This window comes from Myotis myotis, unplaced genomic scaffold (genome assembly GCF_014108235.1).
Source record: "Myotis myotis isolate mMyoMyo1 unplaced genomic scaffold, mMyoMyo1.p scaffold_m19_p_5, whole genome shotgun sequence".
Classification (NCBI taxonomy): domain Eukaryota; kingdom Metazoa; phylum Chordata; class Mammalia; order Chiroptera; family Vespertilionidae; genus Myotis; species Myotis myotis.
In genome coordinates this window covers 5,385,264-5,410,399 of record NW_023416357.1, presented here as the reverse complement: position 1 = coordinate 5,410,399, position 25,136 = coordinate 5,385,264, and the positions used below count along the sequence as shown (strand labels likewise).

The window sequence follows — 25,136 nt, the reverse complement described above, 5'->3', positions numbered from 1 at the left end:
CCCGCAACCCTGGCATGTGCCCTGATCAGGAATCGAACTGTGACCTCTGGGTTCATAGGTTGATACTCAACCACTGAGCCATGCTGGCCAGGCAGTATATTTACTTTAGAAAACTTGTCAGTGTAAATCCTTTCTCTGTCCCTTTGAGCTATCTTTTGATAACCTTGTCGGTTTTAGAACCCAGGCTGTCTTTTTCTAGGAACTGGGAACCATCTCTTTGAAATGTAAGCATCAAGAAAGAGAGCCCTCTAGGTCTCGGTTCCTTTGAGAGGATGACTTGGTCCAAGTGGCACAACTTCCTCCTGTCTTGAGCATAGGACATAGTGTACCCCCCCCCCCGCCCCCTTTAGGCAAGGCTGATTAGAAAACACAGGCGGCCTACTAACTTGTTCCCCTCACCCCACCCCAGGTCTTAGAAACTGTATGCCCTTATCCTTGGCAGAGCTGGGTAGCCACACGTGGTCTGTGCTCCCTTACTGCTGATAGTAGTCTGGGGGAATAAAAAAACCAATGTCTGTCTTCTTGTTCAGTGCAGCTTGCTATTTAACAGGCTGCAAATATGTTAATCAGGTTGTTTTCATGAATGGTCTGCTTTTCCAACCCAAGCATAACCTTTTCTTCTGGCATCAAATGCTCGCTGAGGCTGATCTGGCCCATCCTTCTGATCTGCTCTCCTGGGCTTCGGCTGGCCACTTTGGGTGTCCGCTGTGAGAGGCTAACGAGGGAGCAGCCATCAGTGACACCATCTCCGCTGGCCCCTCCACAGCTCTAGGTGGTCTGGAAGCAGAGCTGGTTGGTGGGTAGTTGCTTGAGATGCTCCCAATTCTGGTGCTTGTTTGGCTGGAGCCAAAATGATTTCTTTCTGCTGACTTCCTGGGCTTGGAGCTCCGGGCGGGCGGAGTGCATTGAGTGAAATGAGCCCTGAACAGACCTCTGCATTCCCAAAGGACTTGTTTACATGAGGAACATGGCTGTGGCAGGCGGAGTCGAGGTCATCCTGACCGGCGCTCTTACCTGCATCAGCGAGAAGAAATTGTTAATCAGGATTGCAGTCGAGTCCTGCAACCAGCTATTGCTAATTATGTCCAGCCGCTCCTGCTCGGCCTCCTCCTTCCGGGCATCACAGATGTCCCACAGGCGGTCTCGTAAATCCTGGGCAGAAAGAAACATCGCTGTTTATTACCTCAGTGTAATAAAACTCAAATCCTTTTCCTGTCTTAAAAATGTCCCTAAAGAGAATGTTGACTTAATACACGTCATTCAACAAATATTTATGTTGCTTCTATTCTGTCTGAAAGACACCAAGTCATATGCCCATGTTTTTGCGTTGGATTTTCCCCTTGACTGAGGCACTAATCCCCCAAATATCCGCATGGCTCACTCAGTCACTTCTGTACTGAACTTGCTCCTTCTTGGAGGGCCTTCCCACAACCGCTCCTGGGACTGAGTGTTCAGGCCATTTCCCTCTTCATCCTCTCACCTCAGGGAAGCAAGAAGGGTATGGGCTAGGGGTCTGCAGTACAAGAGAGCGTGCGGCCCAGCAGCTTACATTCACTCTTTCGTGTAATTCCGCCTTTGTTTCCTCATCATCCCATAAGTCCTCAGGAAGAGAGTTGAAATCAGCCTGCCATTGAGATACAAAATCTTGCTTCTGATCTGGACGCCTTAGAAAATGCTGGAAACTTGTTCTGTCAGGCATGAAAAGAATGAGCTGGTACTTACGTGTCATGCCTGCAAACTACAACATTTGAACTTTGGCAGCTTTCCTTACCGAATCTCATACAAGAAGGCAAGCACAATGTGCTGGTCTTCTCGGAGGTTCCTCAGGACTAATTTGATGGAGTTTGCATAGGAACGTTCTATTAGTTCCCAGTAAAGTGCTAAAAATGAAGGCATGTCCTGTTAAACGGAAAAGCATACAGATCATCATTTCAAAGTGACATTCTGAATAATTGAGTCAAAAGAGCAACACTAAGCAAGAAGGTCAAGATGCAACTGCTAATATTTGAAAAGTCTCTGTGAAACTTCCTGTTCCTTTTTCCTTCCCCTCACCCAGCTAATTCTTGGGACCACCTGTCTCATAGAGCCAGGAGCAATGGTTGTCTTACTTGAGACTGTACAGTTTTCTCTATAATTTCCACATCCCTGGGGGACAGTAGGTGCCCAAAGAAACATTGATTGAAGGCATGAATGAATGAATGAGTGAACTGCATTGTCACAGATGTCACATTTTACCTAAGTTGGAAAATTGCCTTGTATAGAGAGCATCTAGTGTTCATGTCAGAATGATGATGAGTTATTTCTCTGAATTCATCAAAGAGATTTTATCTTGTTCTGTGCACCTTGAAAACTGGAAGTTTCTTTTATGTTATCTTGAATAATGCAAATAAATAATTAAGAACCAAGAAATAATCACAATGAAATAAAACTGATGATCTTCAGTATGAATTTACTGTACTACTTATTCTCTTATTGGCTGTGCATTTAATTACTCAGGGAATCACACATGGGGTCATTTGACTTAATTTTCTCTTCAATTCAGAAATGCCAAATACTAGAAATAGACTGTTCAGTCTCTACGTGGACCTCACTGATGCATCAAGCATGACATTCTAAGGCAGCCCCCTACAGTGTCGCACAACTCATGTTACTAGAAAATTCTTCCTTGTGTTGAGCAGAAATTTGCCTTCCCGCAGTTTATTTTAAAAAGTAGCATAGTTTGGCTTAGTGGTATCAGTTATACACATCCATAATTATATAACTTCATGTTCTCCTCTTCACATGTTTTCTGTGGTAATTTCCCCCTCGATACGAATTAATTAATTAAGGAGTTTATGTTGTAATTGGGGAGGTAAGCCATTTCCCTAGGAAACCTCAATAAAAACAGCAACACCCCAATCACTGCAATTCATGACTGAGTCTCAAAGGCCTGGCACAGATGGTCAGCTAAAGGAAAGGCCAATCTGTGATTTTCCAAAGGTGGTTTCTCTATTAGGGCCATCAGATGTATCCAGGTGGCAACTGGGCTTTGCAGTTGTTAGAGAACAAAGAACTGAATGGCACTTCCAGGGCTTACCTCGGGCATCTCCTCCCCTGAATTCATGCACCCATTTACTAGTAAAGTCCTCAGGCCAGACAACTACCTGTTCTTTTATTAGCTTAGTTAGCTTCCAAACATTTCTTCTATTTCTGAACATCAGAGGTTAAACTTCATTTGGAAGCATTATGATTAGTATGGGAACATGGGAAAGGAGCTATAATTTGCTGGGTATGTGCACTGGGGAAGTCATTTTTCCAGGAAACTGCATCTCTGCTTGTCCCTGGGGAGAAAATGGGTCCTCACAGGACCCACTGGCTCCCCTGATTTCTGCACTCAGCAGCGGTCCAAAGCATGACTCAGTAACGAGGGAGTGGAGGAAGGATGAGATGTGGCTCAATGAATAGTCTTTAAAAATCATCTCAGTTTTTTGATGAATATATTCATCAACATGTATGGAATGGCGTGACTCTTACTGTAGACAATAAAAAGAATATGTTCTACTAGCTTGAATCTAAACTGCCATACCTCAGGAATTGGTTCATTCACGTAGACCCAGTCTTCCGATCCTGGCTTTGGTGGTGGTGGCACTATTGGGGTAGGTGACAGAACTGTGGATTCAGGAGGTGATTTCTTTCCTGATGCTTTTCCTCCTGACAGTTTTCCTTTAGTAGAACCTTAAACATGCATATAAATCATTCCACTACAAGTAGGTGAACGGGACCAGATTCTGGCGGGTGAATAAATATATGAATGCCATGGACTTCAGGCAATTCATTAATTACATTTTAAGCAACTCTGGGTAGCATCAACTAATCAAAAATAATAAACCTCATTTTCTACAGCCCAGACATTAGCTAGTAATATCAATACTAGTTTTTGTGTGTGTTTTTTTAAGCAATGCAACCTCTCTTGTTCGTTTGGCTATGACAAGCAACTTGATATTTTATTTTTATCTCTGTCGTTTCTTCCACAAGGAACATATAGTTCTTACAAAGTTTAGAGTCTAGAGAAAAGTGTATTTCATTTACTATTGCAAAAACTGGCACGTGAAACTCCTCACCCTGAATGAGAAAGAGGGCAGCTATAACAGAAGTGGTTCTTGGTGTTCCTTGAAGCCCAGGGAAGGAGGGGAGGGGGGCGAGGGAGAAGAGGAGGTTATTGTAGGGGTTATCCAGAGCTGGTGAGGGATGCGGGGGAAGAGAAGAAGGCATATGGTACCTCCTGAATAGTCCCACATTCCCTGCATGAGACATTGGGTTTCTGCGTGGAAAACTATATTCGTTGCTGGAGTCAGGGAGTATGGATAAAGGTAATCGCCATGCCATAGCCTGGCTGAATTAAGGCATTAAAGAGACAGAAGAAGAGGAGAGGGGAGGACATATGAGGGGAGAGAAGGGTAAGAGAGAGGAAGGAGAAAGAGGAGGAGAAAGAAGAGGAAGAAAAGGAGAAAGAAGAGACCTAATTTTCAGTTCAGCATCAAGATGGGAATGAGACCTGTTAAGTGCACCCTAATGATCTAAAAGACTGTGACTGACCAAGGCACCTTGATTCTGGAAGGACATTACTTCCTTAAAGGATCGAGGTTGTCAGAGTGTAGAAAGTCATTCTGTTTAAATTCTACTTATCAGTAATCCAGATTCTAGATGCAGTTTATAGATGCCTATAGAATTGGGAGCACATTCTTTCCCAAAAATATATGTATGTAATGTTTTTTGAAGAAAAATGCTCTTTAGGAAGTAAATATATCTTCTACTTTAATGCTAGTTAAAAATATATGGATTATATGTAGAGGGGAAATTGGCAATTGTATTTTGTAGGTAGTTTAGGTGAGTTCTACTTATTTATTTAAAAAGAGTATCCATTATCCACAGGTCTAATGTTGTATCTAGATTTTTTTTTAATTTAGAAAAATTTAAGAAAATCTTTGTTCAGTCAATAACCAAAATGTTCATCTATTTTTTTTCTGTTGATAATTTTTCATCCCTTGACTTGACTCTCTGGTGCAATAAAAGTGAGAATGCTATGGCCACTTTAAGATAAATTTCTCTAAGAAAGATTCCTAAGAAGAACCTTGTAATTATCAATGTGAGATGGAATGAGTTTTATTTTCTTCTTCATGTATTTCAAATATTATTAAATACAATAGAATTTCAGTAAAATAAGAGCTAATTTTTTTCTAAGTCCCTGGAGTTACTTAAGTTGAACTAACTACATCACTCCAGTGTATGTATTTTACTGGTTGAACTTGTATCTGCTCATTGTTTGTTTAGAGTCTGTATACTTTTATGATCATAGAGCATGTGCACTATTATGTCTAACTTGATGGTTTAGTACCTAATATGCATAGGTATAATTAACTCCTACTTTCGATGATTTTGTAATAATCCTTCATTTGATTTTGTTGATCACACTAAGAAAGCAAGGGATGAATCACGTAAATGTGAAAATTATTCTCCTATTAGTATAAGCAGGTGAGAGGTGAGCATAAGTAATGGCCTTAAACATTTCAGCTAAAATTTTTATGTCAGTGTTAATTCACCAAGTGGCTCTAGTTATATAAGCTCGTCAGGGCATATGATCAGAGAAGGGTGATATTCTCTTTGAAATTCATAGTTATGTATCTTTAAATGCTGAAAATAAAGATTGTTTTTTAGCACTTCATTTTGTGAACTTTGCACACTCTTGGGAGGCAACTACATTGGCAATTTGTAATGAAAGTTAAACAGAGGTACACATTTCATGACAACCCATTCAAACGCACCTTGGAAAATGCCAATTGTCTGTATCCATAACTACCTTTCAAGCTCTAATTAACTGGCCATTGCAGCAGCTTCAACATAAATCCAACTAACATGCTTTTAGAAGCGGGGATTTCCTTTCACCAACTGTCAATTACTTTAAAATATATACCCCTTATTTCACAGAAATAGTTAAGATAAAATAGAAAAAAAAGCATAAATGAAATTAGGGTCAGGAAAAATACAACTTAAAGTAGAAGGTCAATACCAGGGGAGGCATTAGAAGGCAGATACTGAGACCTAGGTCCCTGCATAGATACTAAATCTGAGTCGCTAATCTGTTCTAAACTTTTAGACAGAAAAATAAAAAAGAGGAAATGCTATACTTTAGCTAATTATCTAACCACTTAGAGGAAGAAAGATTTTCCTGTCCCTTGATTCTAAATGAAATTTCTCACCGAAGATTTCCTATAGGGGCCATTGAATGATGTAGTGGGCATGCTATCCCTTCAGAAGATATAATACCAGATTATTATTGGTATAATGAAAGTTTCACCTCCACTGCTATGTTATGTCATGAAGGTCATTGAGGATTTTATACCAAAGTGGTTATCAGTGAAAGCAATTCCATGGGACCCAAGAAATAGGTTCAGTATGTAGCTTTCTGATGGCATAGCTTAGCCCAAGGATAACACCTATAATACCTGTGATGAATGGATATTCTGAATATTAGATGTTCTTGAAATTATTCCTTACAAGCATCACTTTTCTCAGCAGGACCTTTTCTAGGAGCCAGGCTGTGGAAACAATGAGGTTATATTCTCCGGCAGGGGTGTATGGCTTACAAATGCCTGAGAAGAGTATTCAGTGTATACCAATAGTCTAGCTTTTCACTGAGACAGTTAGAAAGTGCAGAATTATATTTAATCAGATATACCTTTTTTTTTGAGTTCAGTATCACCTTTCTTCCCCTTTCCTTCTGGAGGAGAGTCTTGCTTACCACGCGGGGGTTCTAAACAAAATTCAACACATACATATCATTTATCGTTTTTTTAATAGTCTGAGCTATATGATTTGTAAGCAATCAAATGTTACTTCTCACAGATAAACAGTTACATTTGTGAACCCCATAACATGGCTCAGGCCTTTACCATGAGTTAAAATATATTCTGAACCAAGCCTGTGGTTCAGAACTTCTTGAATGACAGCCTCATTAGAACTATTCTATTCTGTCACACAGAAGTTTAGTCCTAGTTTAACACCAACATTTTGTAAGGGATTTGGTTGTAAATTCTTCACGGCAACAAACCTGTAGAGTTTTAAAAGTTAGTCACAGATCCATTTGAAGCGTATGGCTGTGTTTGGATTTATTTCAACTGAAGAATCCTTATACAACACGACAACTGAGTCAGTAATAGAATGATGCCAAAATACCTTGAAGAAGAGTTAAATAACCACATGTTTTCATATGGTGCATCCTTGAACTTCCCTTGACCACAGACTTGGTTACCTTGTGACTTCTGCAGTTCCATTTTGCGTTGACTATAATTAGCAATGCAAAGGGTAGATTGGATATATTTATCATGGATTCCCTGAAATCTAGTCCAAAATATATTGGAAGAGAGAAAATGGGAAACTGATGATCTATACGTCAATAAGATGTCCCAAATAATAAATCGGTTCCTTGAAAAAATTTCACTACATCCTGCATTATTCAGTCAATAAATTTCATCATTTTTTCCCTTTATCCTGGAGCTACAGTATTTTTCTTCAGTAGAAAGATGAATATATAGGGCAATTTAAATGCCTGTGATGGAAAGAGACCCCATCTGAACCTATTCTTTGTATTTAGAAGTGACAGTTATAAGAGTATGTAAATGCATAGCACATACCACTTAGATTTAAACATCTCAGATCCAACAACCAGGACTCCATAGAAATAAGACCAGTGTAAGACATAGAGAAGGAGTACCTTGAATCTTTGTTAACTTCTATAAAAGGACTGGATACGTCCAAATAGCTGACCTCCAAACTCATAAATAAATAAGAAATTCAAACATTTGAATTAATTTCTTTTTAAAGAAATAAGCTTAATAAAATAATGATGATGATGATGATTAAAATCTACATATGCTTCTAGTTCCTTTCATAACATTATTCTGGGTAATCAACTGTTTAACTTGCTCTAAACTTAAGCTCAAGGCAACAGAGAAAAGAAGGTAAAAATAGAGGTACCTAAATACAACTTAAAAAGTATTGTGGGCAAGTCTAATTTCTGCTGGGACAGCATGCACTCTGTCCACATTTTTTGTTTTTTTTATCTGTTTTAAAATATATTCTGAAATCTCAACAAATATTCTTAACTCACAGCATGGGTGATTTCATCACATTGAGAATTTTAGTTTTAAATGGAATTCTGACATTCGGTAGTAGATTTGATACTAAACTCTTTATTAGACCGTAACTCTGAAGTTTTCAAGCTTAATCCCAAGTGCATTTGCAGCAGATATATAAAATTCAGACACAGATCACTTAGTACTCACTATTCTATGCCTATGCCTCACTCTTGACCCCATTTCCACCCTGATTTTTTTTTTTTTTTAGTAATTCTTCTTCTTTGCATCTCAACTCCTAAAGGTGATTCTAATTGGGTGTTTGAGTCGGGCATGTTCAGAGGCCTCAGACTTTTAATTCTGAAATCTTCTCTTTTGAAAAAATTATAAATTTTTATATTTAAAAAAAAACCTGCTGGAAATTTTCCTCCTAAAATTGCTTATCCAAGCTTCCCTGAGCTGTAAGGGCAGCGAGGCTATTGCCCCACCAGTGCCCCAAAGCACCACGATCTCCTTGCAACAGAGATTACAGTTGGAAGGCAGGAACTAGGCCCCTGGAGATGAACCCTTCTGTGCATGTTTAAAGATCAGGCACCAGCCCTGTCCTTGGTGGAAAAAAGAGACAGCAGATACAACCACTCTTTGAAGCAACAATAGCTTTATTATATCTCCAGTGCACAGTATTCAAGAACAATTTTAAATTCACAAGGAAACTTCAGAAACTCAGACTGAACTGTGTCATGACCAGAAACACCAGAGATTGGTTTGAGGGCCTGGCTCAGGTACATGGACCCTCCCACCTGTGAGCAGGCTGAGGGTGGGGGGAGGGAGAGCTGAGCCACAGGTTGAAGGCCTGTCTCACTTGAGCTGCTGTGGAGACTGTCTTCCCAGTTCTACCAGATGTTCTAAAGATTTCCATTTCTCCTCCAGTCTCTGAATTGTTTTGTGTTGTTGTTTTTTTTAATTCCCAGTGAGATAGTGGGGAAGGGCGTACATTTAACTCACAGCTTTGTGCATTTCTTTTGTTTGGGTTATTGTTAATCCTCACCTGAGGATATTTTTTCATTGACTTTTAGGGAGAGTAGAAGAGAGAGGGAAAGACAGAGAGAAATATTGATGTGAGAGAAACACATCCGTTGGTTCCCTCCTGACCAGGGCCTGGGCCAGGGAGGAGCCTGCAATCAAGGTACGTGCTCTTGAGCAGAATTGAACCTGGGACCCTTTGGTTCCCAGACTGATGCTCTATCCACTGAGCCAAACCAAGTAGGGCACAGATTTATGTTTTATTGTTCATATGATAAAAAAAACAACAACCCTCTTTTAGAGTTTGTATATTTTGTCTTTAGTTAAGCCCCATTTTGTTGGAATATAATGGTCTTTAATAGATCATAGCATGTTGCCAAGTCTTTGAATTTATTTAATATAAATAAATTTAATTTAAAAATATTCAGGCCCATTTCAAATTTCCATGAAGCATGAAGATGATGGGATTGGAAATACAATCATGAGACACTATCAAGAATATACCCAGGGAGCTCAGCAGGCGTGGCTCAGTGGTTGAGCCCCGACCTATGAACAGGAGGTCACGGTTCTATTCCCAGTCAGGGCACATGCCCGGGTTGTGGGCTCAGTCCCCAGTAGGGGGCATGCAGGAGGCAGCCGATTGATGAGTTTCTCTCATCATTGATATTTCTATCTCTTTCTTCCTTTCCCTTTCTCTCTGAAGTCAATAAAAATATATTTTTAAAATAATTTAAAATCTTTTTAGATATACTCAGATAGACTTGGGTAACTGTACCATCTGCCACTCATAAAGCTGAAACCAGAAACTACGGCCACATTTGTTCATGTATACAGCCCAAATTTATGATGTTATTCTACCAACAACATGCATTTCAACAATGAAGCACTTTACATTTGTCATTATTTTCATTGTCTAACACGTAACTTAACAGTCCTTAGTGGTTAAGAATCTAGAAAAAATGTAAGCTACGAAATATTTTCTACACAAACTCTTTATCCACATATATTATATATTACATAATATACTTCTATCCTTTTATAATCATACTGCACTGAAGATTAAGTTACAGACAAATCCTAGTCTCTAATGAGTACTATTGATTTGTTCCCTTATTCTGTGGATACCTGCGTATGCTAATTCTCATGTCATAAGATGTTCTCACGATACGTCAAACTACAGTTCAGCACACAGACGTCTGTCCTCCTGATCTGCTCTAAATTCCTGATTTCCTCTGTGTCTTTTCTCTTCCCATCTGCGGACTTATTCTAATCAGTAGATCTGGGTGTGAGGACTTCATGGTCCCCGCCCCCAGCGCAGTGAAGTGCCTGGGCTTTCTGACCGCCAGGCTCTTAGCTACTAAGGCTCTTCCACTTCCATCTGAGCATATGGCTTGTATCCATATGATTAGAGTTGCTCAAAGTCTGACTCTAGACTAGTGGACTGGGACTACCATTGCCATTCTCTTCTAAGTGAAAATGAGACTGGCGGACAGGATGGCAGATGGTCCCGTCAGTCACCTGGTGGTGCTTTTCCTTTTCCAGAAGTTTTCGGGCGCTCATGCGGGGGATGCGTTTCCTTCTCTTTTTCTGGTTCAGGAGGCGGGGGAGGCGGCGGCGGCGGCGGCAAAGGTGGAGACTCAGCCAGGAAAGCTTCTTCCTTTTTCGCAGCTTCCTTTTCTTCTAGTTCCCTTTTAACTGCAAAAGGACGATAAGAATGAACTTTGATTAGGAATCTCAAACACCTACTATTTCATTTGACCTACTATTAACCACCTAAATGGATATCAATTGTCTGTATTGATTTAAGGCTACATTTATGTTTTCGGGCTCTCCCTTAAACTATCCAGCTCTTAAGATTTTCAGCTTCGCTGCTTGGTAAGAAATGCCATTTCCCTCTGATGATGTTTGTGGTGAGGCTGGGATGGGGATGGAATGGGGAGTGGGAGTGTGTGTGTGTGTGTGTGTGTGTGTGTGTGTGTGTGTGTGGCTTGTTGAGGGGGTGCCAAATGTAAAAGCAACAATCTAAACATAGCTAATGTGGTGGAATAGGAAAAAAGGATTATTTCAGAATTTCCAATGGAAAAACAAGATTTAAAAAAGTGTAAAGAGAAGGTGAAGAGCAATGTGGTGGAGGAGATGGGGGTGGGGTGGAAAAGAAGGGGAAGGAGATGGCAGCACCAATGTCTATGAGTGAATAGATGTAAAGCGCTTAGAATAGCACATAGTACGCCACTGAGTTTTAGCAGTTCATTCATTCATGTAACAACCATTCACTAAACCTGAATTGTGCCTTGAAAGAAAGGAAGGGCTGTAACAATAAGGTAAGACTACCACTACCCACCACCTGCTACTATTCCTACTGCTGCTGCTGCTACTACTATTACTGCTAGTACTACACTACTAACTACACTACAAACAACACCAGGCACAGTGCTGGTTGCTGAAGATACAACAATAAAACGAGAGAGAAACATCGCTGCCCCGTGAAGCTTGCATTCTAGCGGTGAGAGGCAAACCATCAATGTGATGGATAAGTTAATTTTTTTAAAATATATTTTTAAACTGTGGTACATCTACACGATGGAATACTATGCTGCTCTAAAAAGGAAGGAACTCTTACCATTTGCAACGTCATGGATGGAACTGGAGAGCATTATGTTAAGTGAAATAAGCCAGTCAATGAAGGAAAAATACCACATGATCTCACTCATTCATGGATAATAGAGACCATTATAAACTTTTGAACAATAATAGATACAGAGGCAGAGCTGCCTCAAACAGATTGTCAAACTGCAGCAGGAAGGCCGGGGAGGGTTGGGGGGCAGGAGGTAGGGGGGTAAGTGATCAACTAAAGGACTTGTATGCATGCATATAAGCATAACCAATGGACATAAGACACTGGGGGATAAGGGAGGCTAGGGGACTGTCTAGGGCAGGGGGATAAAATGGACACATATGTAATACCCTTTGTAATACTTTAAGCAGTAAATTAAAAAAATAAATAAATAAAAGAAAATAAAAGAAAATAAAAAAATAAAAAATAAAAATAAAAAAATATATTTTTAATGATTTCAGAGAGGAAGGGAGAGAGAGAGAGAGAAACATCAATGATGAGAATCACTGAATTGGCTGCTTCCTGCATGCCCCACACTGGGGACTGAGCCCACAACCCAGGCATGTGCCCTGACTGGGAATCGAACCGTGACCTCCTGGTTCATAGGTTGGCGCTCAAACACTGAGCAGTGCCAGTGAATAAGTTAATTTGTATGAGAGGTTTGGAAGGTGATAAGTGCTAAGAAGATAAATAGAACAGAGTACAGGGGATCCAAAGTGCTGTGGGGCAGCCAATGAAGTTTCAAATAGAGTGCTGAGCAGGGCAGGCCCATTGAGAAGGTGGGGTTTGAGCAAAGACTTGAATAGAGTCAGGGAGCCAGGCCTGTGGGTAAGGGAGGGAAGAGGGGCCTGGCAGAGGGGACAACCAGCCCAGAGCCTTGAGTAGCAGAGCGTGGCTGGCTTGTGTTTTCCCAGGCTCCTGTTATTGTTAAGGCCCTTTGGCTTTCATGATTCAAGTTCACCCCTTCTAGCACACTGTCCTTGCCCTCCCGGACCTTCAAGCCCTCCATGCTGGAAATGGCCACAACCTTACGGCCTGCACCCCTGGCAATGAGTCCCTATACTCTCGTATGGCTGTTTCTCTTTGGACATCCTCCCTTTGCCCTTAGATTATTCTCTGCAGTTCAGCAAACAAGGAGGTTTCATTCTAGGAGATTTTTTTTCAAAGTAGAAATTAACTTTTTCTCTGATTATAAAGTAAAATAATTACTATTTTTTAAAAAAATCAAACAATTTAGACAAATAAGTAGGAAGGGAAATGGCCTGCTCAGGCTCCTTGCCTTTCTCCTTTCCTGACCATCAAGTACTGCATAGGTTGCTGGACTCTTTTCCGTGCATATTTAAAACATAGACACACTTTTAAAACAAAAATGAGATTACTTACTGTAGAACCTGCCTTTTCCTATTTAACTACATATTATGGTCACATTTTTGTGGGCATCAGAATATATATAAAAGCACCACAGCCTTTTATTTTTTAACAGAGTACTAAGTAAATGTTTAGTATGTTAATGATAAAATATGTGTTAAAATAACTAACTGATTGGACTGTAGATCTTAGACAAGTGGCAGTTCAGGCTGCTAATGTAATCGGCGATTAGAATGTAAAATCTTTAGAAAAATGTTAAAGTGAGACGGATAGCTGAGAGAAACAAATTGGTTCTAACCTGCAGGTGTTCGAGGCTACAGCTTAGAATCAGTCTGGTTTTGCCTCCCAGCCCAGACTCTGAGATGGCTGTGCGAGGTTTGTTCCTCCTCTCAGCCTAATACCTGACCTTCCAATAACATGCTAAGCCACTTAAATAATCGACCGGTCTGGTTTTTATTGTGTCTGAAAGCTTTGCGTGGGTGTTCCAGGAGCTTGTCTTTCTAAGCGGGAGGTCCTAGCCCCCAGGGTGGTTGTGCCTGATTCCCGGGTGCTACTTCAGTGTCAGGCAACTGACACATGATGGTGTGTCGGTCACAAGTCTAATGGCAGGGGGCAGTTGGCAGTTTTAGAATCCTTGTGATACTAACTTGGACAATTTTTTAATTAATCCAAGAAACTGCAGTTGCCAGTTTAGTTAGGGGTAATTGATAAAAGGGAAACATTTTGCAAATCATTTCTCAAGGGTAGGATTCCACTTGAAGTCTGGCATTGACAGTGGATGACTCCTCATCCCTTTCAATAGTAAGTTCCAATAGTACCATGGAACAATTATTATTGGTTAGATGAAAGACAAAGGAGGTCAGGATGGTTTGACCTGGGTAATATGTATCCCAGAGGCAGGCATATAAGTCAGCAGTTCCTAATCAGTAAATTCACACCGACAAGGGGAGATGGAGGAAAATAAACTGCCTCGTGTTCCCTCCCAAAAGGTGGATTCACGCACTGCTTCCTTAGAAGGCTCAGGTTGACAGAGTGGTATCTTTACCCTTTTCTCTAGCAGCCTTGATTTTAACTCTGCTATTATTGTTTTTCATATGAAAACAATGGTTTCAGCTAGATGACCTATTTTAATTAAATTAAAACAAAGAGAAAAAATATTTTATTTAGAAACATCTGTGGCAGAAAACTAAAATCAGAGGTATAAGACGTTTGTAGATGGCATAATCCAAATCCAAACTAGGACTTTGTCACCACACTCTCATTCCCTCCTAAATTCATTAAAACCATACATTTTGATTATATGAGCTCAAAATTATAAAAAAAATATAGTTACCTTTATTCTCTTTTTTAACCATTTCATTCGCAACCACTTCTTTCACTTTTTGGCATAATGACTCTTTATCTACTTCAGCATTGATTTTTATCAGAATATTTTCCGGTTCTGTAAACCATTGCTCCAATAAAGGCCAGTTGTCCAAGAAACCTATAATTCTACAATATCAAAATATTATATAAACATCACATACTGATTGAAATATTCAAGTAACATTATGCATGATTTATCTCACGTCCATAATGAAAAAACACACATTGCCAATCTACTTAAATCTGAAAGACCAACTTTAAGAACTCTGCAGGTAATGGAAGAATATTCACTTTAAAGAAGAAATTATTTAATACCAAAAAGCCATATTTTTGAGGTGTATGAAAGAGCAAAAGAAGGTTTAAAACAGAATCATTTCAGGAACCTTTTAGTGGCAGTTCAGTTCTCTAAGGATACATGGCCTGCGCTCACAGGGGAAGAGCTGAGTGCGCTTTTGAGGGCAGCCACAGCCTGAGCTGCCTACATCATCTACTCTTTTCTTACAAGATAGAAATTGAAGAGATCGTTGAGTAAGTGGAGCTGGCCGACTTACTTGCCTTACTCAAATATATTCTTGGAATGATTCTTGAAACTTTCCTGTGTTCCCTGAGAGGCAGTAGGTTTAATTAATGTCACTCAAATTACTTGTCCCTGGCTCACTATGTATTTTTAGACTCCTCAAGGTTTCATAAAATTGTTTAAATTTTCTTTTCCAATGAACAAATTGCATGCAACCAAAATAATCGTTTCTTTTTTTTAAAAAAGCTTAACTTCATTTTAGCAAACCAGAAGTAGTTTTAGAACTACACTCTGTAGTCTGCTGCCCAGCTCTTTGAGATTTTACAGTTTTCATCAGCATTTGCTGACTAGGGGCTGGATTAGGATTCCATATAATGAACTTGTAAGTTCCTGTAACCATAGAGGGAGGTGCTACCTGATTTAATTCTTCCCTCCCAGGTTATGGTGACTGGTGCTCTGACTATATCAGCAAGCTAGCACACAACATCAAAGCTACTTAGCTTTGCTCTACCTGTAAAAGACTGAATGCTAGGAGATACATCTTCTCCCTGGATCTGATGACCCCAAAGGGACTTGTCAGTCTGTTCAAAGAATAGGAAGCAAGGACACTGAGTTTTATACTAACCGGTGCTGAATTTGGTCTCTTAAATTCTGGTCACCACCCGTGTCTGATGTTCTAGCAGCTACATACTGATCGACATCTTCCTGAGAAGTCTCCGTTGAAAATGCTTTAGCTGTGACATGAAAATTACCTAATTAGATAATTTGCAAAATGAGTCAAAGTTGCTGACGTGCTGTTAAAATGTATTAGGGTGACCTGCTCTTACCCTTTCCTGCTTGGACATGTTTTCTGAAATAGATGTTGTTAAAAGCCTTTTCCCATAGCTTGGGGCCAGCGGAGGCAAGATAAGAAGTACACCCTCTGCCTGTTGGACCTGTGCATTCTCCTCCCTTGACTCCCTTGAACAACTCATGCACCCACATCCTGACCCTCTATTGCATAGTTTTACCCTAAATAAGAGGATCTAACCCCCCTCTTGGGGCTGACACCGACACTGGTCTCAGCCCGCTGTGAGAGAATGCAATAACATTTCTTAAACTCTCACAATGTCTCTTGGCCTGGCTCCTGTCAGTGTGGACATAACAAAATGTACTGATGCAAGAAAGTCAAATAAATATGGCCCCACCTTTGGTCCAAAATGACTGAAAATGCTTAATAAGATGTTGAAAGAGTGTAGTTTTGGGATCGGAATTTAAATTCCCTTGGAAATTGGAGAAAGCATGACATACAACAATAAAGAGGAGTTGTGGTTTCAGTGGAGAGGGTCTCAGGACTAACTATGAAGAGATGACAATGAAAAATGATGGGTCATCCTGAATAACAGACTAGCAAATGATTCGAAAACCACCACCAGGATGTAAAAATTAAGAATGAAATAACAGGGTAGACATAAACTCAAAGATGCATACAAGTTAGTTGTCAGTATTATATTACTAATAAAGTAATTTATCTTTCTTTATAGACTCTATCATCTTCCCCTAGGGTAGAATAATTATAAAGGAATGGACCACAAGAGACCGAAAACAATAACAAAAACAATCTCAACAGCTCTGATTGATCCCTATTCAGAATTAATAGTATAAAGCCCAGAACACTCATAAATTTAGAATAAATAGAAAATCATGAAGGGGGGGGGGAAGCCTTGTACTAGATTTTAAAAAAATAGAATTACTCAGGCAATACAAAAGATCATTGGAGAGTGAATTAACGGTGTTCAAGAAAATGAAGGACCCTCACAGGATATAGCAATCTGTTTTTTTCTATCTACATTCATGGCATAAAAAGAGGAACTGGATTTAGAATACAGAATAATGCTGTGGTTATTTATAAAACTCAAAGATGACTGACATCAGTAATGGGTGATGGAAGGAAATTGTGGGAGCTTTTCTCAGGAGATGCTGCCATGCACCATCTCAGGGTCACTTTCTTGTGTATGTCAAGGCCTTCAGCACATGGATGAGCATTGCTCTCTCCCCAACCCTACTCCTCTCTCCTCCGGCACTCACTGCCATGGCCACATCTAGGATTTTGTGGTCACCTTGAATGGCTCCATCTCTGCAATCTTAACGATTTATACTCTGATGATCTGTCCAGTACTCCCATGTCACTGATGAACTTCTTTGACAACAGTCATTCCCTAAACACCCTTTTCCACCAAATTAGCAGCATTATCCTGGCTTTGCTTTATTTTTTAGCAAACCAGAGTTGCATGTTTGAACACTTCAACTTCTCTCCCTCATCTAATAACTTTACTTCCTGTGTTTTGGCTTATACTAATATACTAATATCAATAGACATCTTTGAAAAAAAAACTCTGAAGAAGAGACCCGAAGAGCTTCTGGGTTGATGAATGCATCCACATTCTGGGAGGAGGGTGCACTCCAAAGATGCACAGGGACACTTCCAGACCTTGATCTATGCACCCCTTTATCTGGCCATTCATCTACATCCTTTATAAAATCCATTATAATGAACCAGTAATCATAAGTAAAGTGTTTCCCTGAGTCCTGTGATTCATTACAGCAATTTATCAAACCCAAGGAGGAGTCATGAAAGCTCCCACATCTGTAGTCAACTTAGACAGAGTATTATTAACCTGGGGATCCACTACTTGAGATTGACATCAGTAATTGGGTGAAATGTTGTGGGAATGAGTCTGCACTAACTCCAGTTAGGTGGTGCCAGAAAATAGCTAAATTTTAGGATACCCAGTATCCTAGAGAAATTTAAATTGTAAATAAGGTCATTAAAGAAGGAGAAGGAGAAGGAGGAGAAGGAGGAGGAGGAGGAGGAGGAGGAGGAGGAGGAGGAGGAGGAGGAGGAGGAGGAGGAGGAGGAGGAAATGTGTCCAACTTACCCATGATGTCATTCATGCGACCCAGTGAGGAATTATCTGAAACGTCTAATAATATGACAAAATCAAATACACCTGGGGAAAAAGGCACATCTTTGGCAGTTATAGGATCAACAGCCAGTGTGAATATTCGTGCTTTCTTTTCCTCCAGTTCCATGAGGTTTCTGGTGCAACCTGTGAGAGCTTGCTCCAGAAGCTCTGCTTGGTTCAGTGTCATTGGAAAACCATCGAGGATCCAGCCTTGATCCACAGGTATCTGACTAAATTGAAAATGGACAAACCATGAACATGGCGGTAGGCATAAGTATGTTAGAAATAATAATACAATGAATCTTTCCTTTATCTTTCTTTCAACTTCATAACAATCTCCTCCTGTATGAATATTATTTATCTATTTGAGGCCCGGTGCACAAAAATTTGTGCACTTGGGGTGGGGGGTCCCTCAGCCCGGCCTGTGCCCTCTTGCAGTCTGGGACCCCTCGGGGGATGACCACCTGCTGGCTTAGCCCTGCTCCTCGGGGGATTGGGCCTAAGATGGCAATCAGACATCCCTCTGGCAGCCCGGCAGCCCTTGGGGGATGTCCACTTGCCAGCGGGGAGCAGACCTAAGCTGCAGTCGGACATCCTTAGCGCTGCTGAGGAGGCAGGAGAGGCTCCCACCACCACCGCTGTACTGGAAGCCATTAGCCTGGCTTGTGGCTGAGCAGAGCTCCTCCATGTGGGAGCTCACTGACCACCAGAGGGCAGCTCCTGCATTGAGTGTCTACCCGCTGGTGGTCAGTGTGTGTCATAGTGACCAGTCATTACCAGTCTTTCTGTTGTTGGGGTCAGTTTGCATATTACCCTTTTACTATATAGGATAGAGGCCTGATGCATGAGTGGGGGCCGACTGGTTTGTCCTGAAGGATGTCCCGGATCAGGATAGGGGTCCCACTAGGGTGCCTGGCCAGCCTGGGTGAGGGGCTGATGGCTGTTTGCAGCTGGTCACACCTCCTTCAGGTTGGGGGTCCTCACTGGGGTGCCTGGCCAGCCTGGATGAGGGGCTGATGGCTATTTTCAGGCTGCCCGCACCCCCTTTAGGGTGGGGGTCCCCACTGGGGTGCCTGGCCAGTCTGGATGAGGGGCTGAGGGCTGTTTTCAGGCTGGCCAAGCCAGCGATGGAACCTCCCAGCCTCTCCTTTTTTTCTTTCTTTTTTTATTCTGGGATTTATTTACTTTCTATAATTGAAACTTTGTTGCCGCTCCAGCTCTGAGGCCAGGGCCTGCTGAAAGCAGGTATCTGGGGTTTGTTTAGCTTCTATAATTGCAACTTTGTTGCTTAGAGTGGAGCTCAGAGCCCGGGCGCAGCAGGGAGGAAGCTTGGCTTCCTCCATCACTGGAGCAAGCAAGCCTCCTGCTCACTTCAGCTGCGTGGCTGCCAGCCGCCATCTTGGTTGGGTTAATTTGCATATCCTGCTGATTGGCCAATGGGAAGCGTAGCGGAGGTATGGTCAATTACCATGTTTGTCTATTATTAGATTAGATAGTAAATTTGGGTTAACTAATCATTCACTTGCTTAAAATCCTTCTGTGGGTACCTGCTGCCCTCCAAATCTATTCTAGAGGCCATGACATGGTATTTAAAACTACCTGGACACAACCTCCTTACCTATCTTCTCTCTCACAATTTTGTACTATTTACTTCAAACAAAGTGATCTCCTCACTGTTGTGTGAGTATGAATTAGTTTGCACTTTCTAGATTGTGTTCCCAGGCAGTTTCTCCATTGAAACTATCTCCTCATCTATACAAAGTGGGATAGCATACCTCACAAGGTGGTTATGAGAATGAACTGAAATGACATATTTTAAGACCCCAGTACATAATGGATACTCACAATGCCAACCTGGGAAGTTCTTCCTACCGGACCCAAGCCAGCATGGAGTCATGACCGCCTGATCTGAACTCATCTTTCATTCACCTCACTACACAACTGGTAATTATCATATTTCTACTTAGAAAAATTCAAGTGAGTCTCATTTATCTCAATTAAATTATAAGTTGGGTACAGACCCTCAGTGTAGTATCCTCTATAGAGAATGGGTGGTCTAAGAATTATTTTAATTCTTTTAATTGGGAAACAGTGTGAAAAGGGTATAAACTTTAACTTTGTTCTTCTAAACCTCTAAATCGTGCACAGTTGAGATTTTGGTGTTTGGATTAAAAGTTATAATCTTGTTTCTTTTTCTGTTAGGACTATAAAAAGCAGGAAAGTACCTCATTTTTGCTTTTATAACTTGTCCAGAGTTTGGTAAAGCACTACATAGAATCGGCTTGTTGGCCTACAATGGAGATGTTTCTTGAGCACCTCGCCAGCTCTGTGGGATCCCTCCTCCACCCACAGTCTCAGGAGCTACTTCAGAGGGAGGAGGTGGTCAGGGTCACACTTGTTCAGCTGTCGTGTGATGACATCAGGTGACATAGGGTGAGAAGACCTGGGCGTTGGCTCTGGCCACCCTACTAACCAGACACGTGACCGAACTGCCTCATGGAACTGCCACGTGCCTTACTTTCCTCATGGAAAATGGATGAGTTTGGACCAGATGAAAGAATTTCAAAGTGACAGCAGTCCTCTGAAGGCATCTCAGGAGCAGTGGGGATGGTGGTGGGAGGGCAGTGAAGAGGGTAATGTGCAGACACGAGAACGCCGCTGAAACCAAAGCTAAGATCTGCTTTATATAGGGTGTCCCAAAATTCACGCAAGAAGTAATTTTGAGAGAAAAAACAGGTTTATAATTGAAAATTGTAAATGTTTTATTAATTCATAAAGTATATAGTATAGGGTTATGTATGAAATAGCACATCAGGTAAAAGGCCCCCACGGTTTTGCTGGAGCATACACAAAGCCGTGGTCTTCATTTTCCCTGCTCCTGGGCCATCATTGGTACTTGCTAATGCTTATCAAATTGAAGGGATTGAAATCAAAGGGCAACAGATATTAGAATCTGATTCAATAAACCAAGTAAAATTAGGCTTTTATTTTGTTGTTGTTGTTGTAAATGCTCACGCAAAATTCAAATCTTGCGTGAATTTTGGGACACCCTATAGCTTTTTTTTTTCATATACAATGTTTTAAACAAGGAGTCCCATAGGTTAAACATAGTTTGCACCACTTCTGAGAAATGTTACAACTAGTTGAATGAGATCCCTTCCAGCTCTGAGGGGGAGCATCCCTGTGACCCACTTTCTTCAGTACTGCATTCCAGGAACAATCATTCCAAGATACATCACAATGGAGAAGCAACTCAAACCTTTAATAAGGTCGTAAGAAAACACTAAAGGCAGATTCCATTCCAGATGCAGAGCACAACTTCCCTAAAACCTCCTTCCCTCCCTCTCTCATGGGTCTCATGTTTCTTACACAGCACAGCTACCCCATTCTATTTCCTCACCCACACCAGCTCTCTTTCATGGTAGCTTTTTGATTTTTTTTTTCCCCATCCTTCCAAACCTCATCTCTTTATTATATGTACCAACTGAGCTTTTATGGCTTCTTTTAATTTGCCCCTTTACTGTATTACAAAGAAGGTCTATGGAGAATTCTCCTTCCTTAGAAAAGAGGAAGATTACAGAATTACACCCTATTTTGGCTTTTCTTCATCCCCTATCACATGTCACCTCTGTGTTCTGCACATAATTAATTCTTGCCTGTGCACCTCTACATTCTCACCACCTTCTTACACATCACTGCTCAACCTTTGGATCCCTAAGTTCATACCCTCCTCCTGAAACACAAAAAGAGGAAGCACATTGGCCTGTGAAGAGTCTCTCCCATCCATAATCCGTCGTCCATTGGCTTTTCTAAGTAGTACCTGATTTCTCTTTGAATGTCTCACATGTTATAGAAACTGACCTGAATTAGCATCTGGGTGAATAAAATACAGTTGGTAAATCAGAAAGTGAAATACAGGCATGTAAATAACAAAATATATCTTGATCTTGCTGTGTGTTTTCTTACATAGAATAGTAGTAGCATTCATTAGATATGAAATATAAAATTTTTCTATATTATTTTTATAATCTCTATATGGTAGAGAATATATTAAATAGATACACAAATAATACTTACTTAATAGCATTTACCATGATATTAACTAGCAATGTGTCAGAAACGCTCTTTCCTTTCTTCAGCAATTTTTCGGATTTTGCACCAAGCTGAGCACGCACCGTTAACTATAAAAATAAACAATGGATGGTAGAGTACAGCTACTTTAAAAAATAAGATTCTAAATATTTGGAGAAAAAAACATGAAATGGAAATTTTCTCTGATGAAGATTCCAATCATTTGTGACAATTCCGGGGTCAGCCAAGCATTTAAGGAAAATGTGTATGCAGATTTTGAGGTTCCTCCCTTATAGCTCCCTCCCTTCCAAGATCTTCTTTAATTTTCAGCATCCCAAACTTCATCCTCTAATAATTCAGATCAGAAAGATGGAAGCTTTCTGCTAGAGTTCTAGCAGCTCGTGCCATGTAGCTGGTATGCCTCTGGTATGACCTGCAAAAGCGTGGCTCCTGTCCAGTGATGCTTTCTTCATTCAATGGTCACATTCAATGCGTTTCCTGCCTGGTGTGTGGTCGCTGCTTTGCTTTATCCACCTGCTGTTGGCCCTCAAATACTAAGCTTTTCTATTTTGGCCAGCTTTATAATGTCATCTGTAGAAGGGCTAGTCCAACAAAGCTACTCTATTATATCAACTTCCCTTATGCCGCTTCGTGACTCAGCCACCAGACTGAGCACTTTATAGGTTAAATGATACTACATCTCTACTCAATACCCAGCAAAGACTCCCCCTTTTACTCCATATGTCCTATCATTGCCTGAAAGGCCCTGATGGCCTGGCTCTTCTCTCTTCCTGTGCATCTGTCTGGTCTCATCCCCTACTCCTCTCCTATGGTACCAAGCACCTTTCTGCCTCATGGTTGTCATCCAGCTCTTCTCTCTGCCTGAAGTGCGTCCTCGGGTCCACTTGGATGACTCTCTCAATCTTCCTTCAATCTGCTTAAACTTCACCTTCTCAAGGAGGACTACCCCATGTGAAACAGCAACTTCCCCTTGTTCCACCGTCTGGGTCCCTGATCCCCCTTACTCTACTCTACTCTACTCTACTCTACTCTACTCTACTCTACTCCTCTCTATTCTACTTTTTCTCTTCTCCTGGCATCATCACCATCTAATAGACCATACAATTCATTTATTTATGTGTTTGTGGTTTATTTTCTGTCTTCCTCTATTAAAATGCGAACTTCATTAGGCCCATAAACTCTTTTTTTTTGTTCAGTGATATATCCCAAATCATTACAACAGTGTATGAAACAAAGTATAACCTTTGACTTGAACTGAAATACGGACTCTGGGGGACCTATAACTCAATAAATGTAAATATAAAAACACACTTAGCCTTTCTGATAATTTATATTTCAAATACACAGAGTAAAAATTATAAGGCCCCCTTTATCATTTTCTCTGTTGGTCATTATGTTTACAGTTTGGTATGTATCCTTCCAAAACTTTCTCTCTCTTTAAACAGTTTTGAAATCTAAAACATTATGAAATTATTTTCCATGATGAAATGCATAAAAAAGTAAATGAAATTATACTTGATTAATCTGGCCATTCTATTTGAGCACATACAGTGAACTGTGAAAATAAACAAAAAATGTTTCCATATACAGGAAAGCAATACTATATACAGAAATATTAGTTTCCACTAAAACAATAGTGAGTGAATTGTTGTAAACATTTTTTCAGAGGTTAATAAAATATTCTGTAGAGTCACAAATAAGGCAAAGAGTTAATTCTGGGAAAATTCTTTAGAGGTAAAGAGAGTCTGAAAGAAAATAAAAGTCATAAATTGAGTGGTAAAGAAAAACACATAAATATAAATTTGGCATAAGTCTAAAATAAAAGAATGTGTTTACTTTCTTACTTGGCAAAACTGAACATAAATTTCCACTGCTTTAAAGATAAATAATATAAAAAATATAAAGTAAACTCAGATTTAGCTTATATTTTACTCTCAGATTTACTTTAACCCAAAGAGGAACACATTGCCATTTCATTCCACGTGAAGATACTCCTAAGAGCAAGGGATCATGATACATTCCAATATACCAGCAACCAAAATTAGATTACAATACTTACTTTAGAAACACTGTCACTTAACTCGATTTCTTCAGCTTTTGGTGTTTTATTGGTTTCAGAACCTATCAACAGGAAAAAGTGGTAAGAACAAACTCCAGTATTTACAACTAACAACCATGTTAGCATCTGACCATCTATGGTTTTGGATTGATGGGCCACTGGATCCAGTTATGCCTAATACTCAGAGGAAGGAAGTAATAGAAATACCACAGTATGGCTGTTACCCTCATTCCACAACATTAAGATCCTAGCCACTGTGTGGCTTGGTGTTTCCTACCTCCTTCCCTCAGTATGGCGCACTCACAGCAATATCCTTAGAAATACATTCATATTGGGGTTTTCTTTTCAGAAAACAAGCCAAGTTTCTCAAGAAAATGTTAATATTTTTATTTTCCTGGATTATCTAGTTATAAGTAACAAGTCTAAAAGTAGAAAATGTTAGAAGACAGAGGGGTTTTGGTTAAATTCTATGAAAAAATACAGTTTTCAGAGTCCATTTATAATCACTGTACTTTTGTAATAAAATAGACTATACAGTATTTAGATTAAAAATTAATAAAAATATCTGGAAGAAACAAATACCCCAAATAAGGGACAGATTATCTCCTTTTAAATGATGGAAAACTCGGCTGCTCTAGGGAGTTGCATGTTCATAGGGACTCTAGGCATTGTCCAGTGCTGATGGCGATTGTGATGATGGCACAGGAGGATCTGAACATTATTCTAGAACTAGAGGCTCGGTGCATGAAATTCGTGCATGGGAGGGGGTCCCTCAGCCAGGTCTTCACCCTTTTGCAATCCGGGACTGCTGGCTCCTAACTGCTCACCTGTCTTCCTGCCTGATTGCCCCTAACCACTTTTGCCTGCTGGCCTGATCGCCCCCTAACTGCTCCCCTGTGGCCTGATTGCCCCCTAACTGCTCCCCTACCAACCTGATCACCCCTAACTGCTCCCCACTGCTGGCCTAATCTCCCCTAACTGCCCTCCCCTGCCAGCCTGATCGCCCCTAACTTCTCTCCCCTGCTGGCCTGATTGCCCCAAA

The 25,136-nt window shown here is 40.5% G+C and overlaps 1 protein-coding gene across 1 annotated transcript in view; it reads right to left on the bottom strand.

The window, feature by feature from the left end:
• Positions 1–25,136, bottom strand: part of LOC118655926 (sperm flagellar protein 2-like) — an 84,722-nt gene that overhangs the window by 51,258 nt on the left and 8,328 nt on the right. Inside the window, exons 4-14 of the mRNA XM_036308503.1 lie at positions 24,095–24,156; positions 22,021–22,124; positions 17,917–18,173; positions 15,624–15,732; positions 14,450–14,607; positions 10,653–10,829; positions 6,740–6,790; positions 3,566–3,714; positions 1,772–1,899; positions 1,550–1,688; positions 1,015–1,152 (exon numbers count right to left, since the gene is read on the bottom strand). Of these exons, the coding sequence (XP_036164396.1) occupies positions 1,015–1,152; positions 1,550–1,688; positions 1,772–1,899; positions 3,566–3,714; positions 6,740–6,790; positions 10,653–10,829; positions 14,450–14,607; positions 15,624–15,732; positions 17,917–18,173; positions 22,021–22,124; positions 24,095–24,156 (1,472 nt within the window). The remainder of the gene's footprint in view (positions 1–1,014; positions 1,153–1,549; positions 1,689–1,771; positions 1,900–3,565; positions 3,715–6,739; positions 6,791–10,652; positions 10,830–14,449; positions 14,608–15,623; positions 15,733–17,916; positions 18,174–22,020; positions 22,125–24,094; positions 24,157–25,136) is intronic.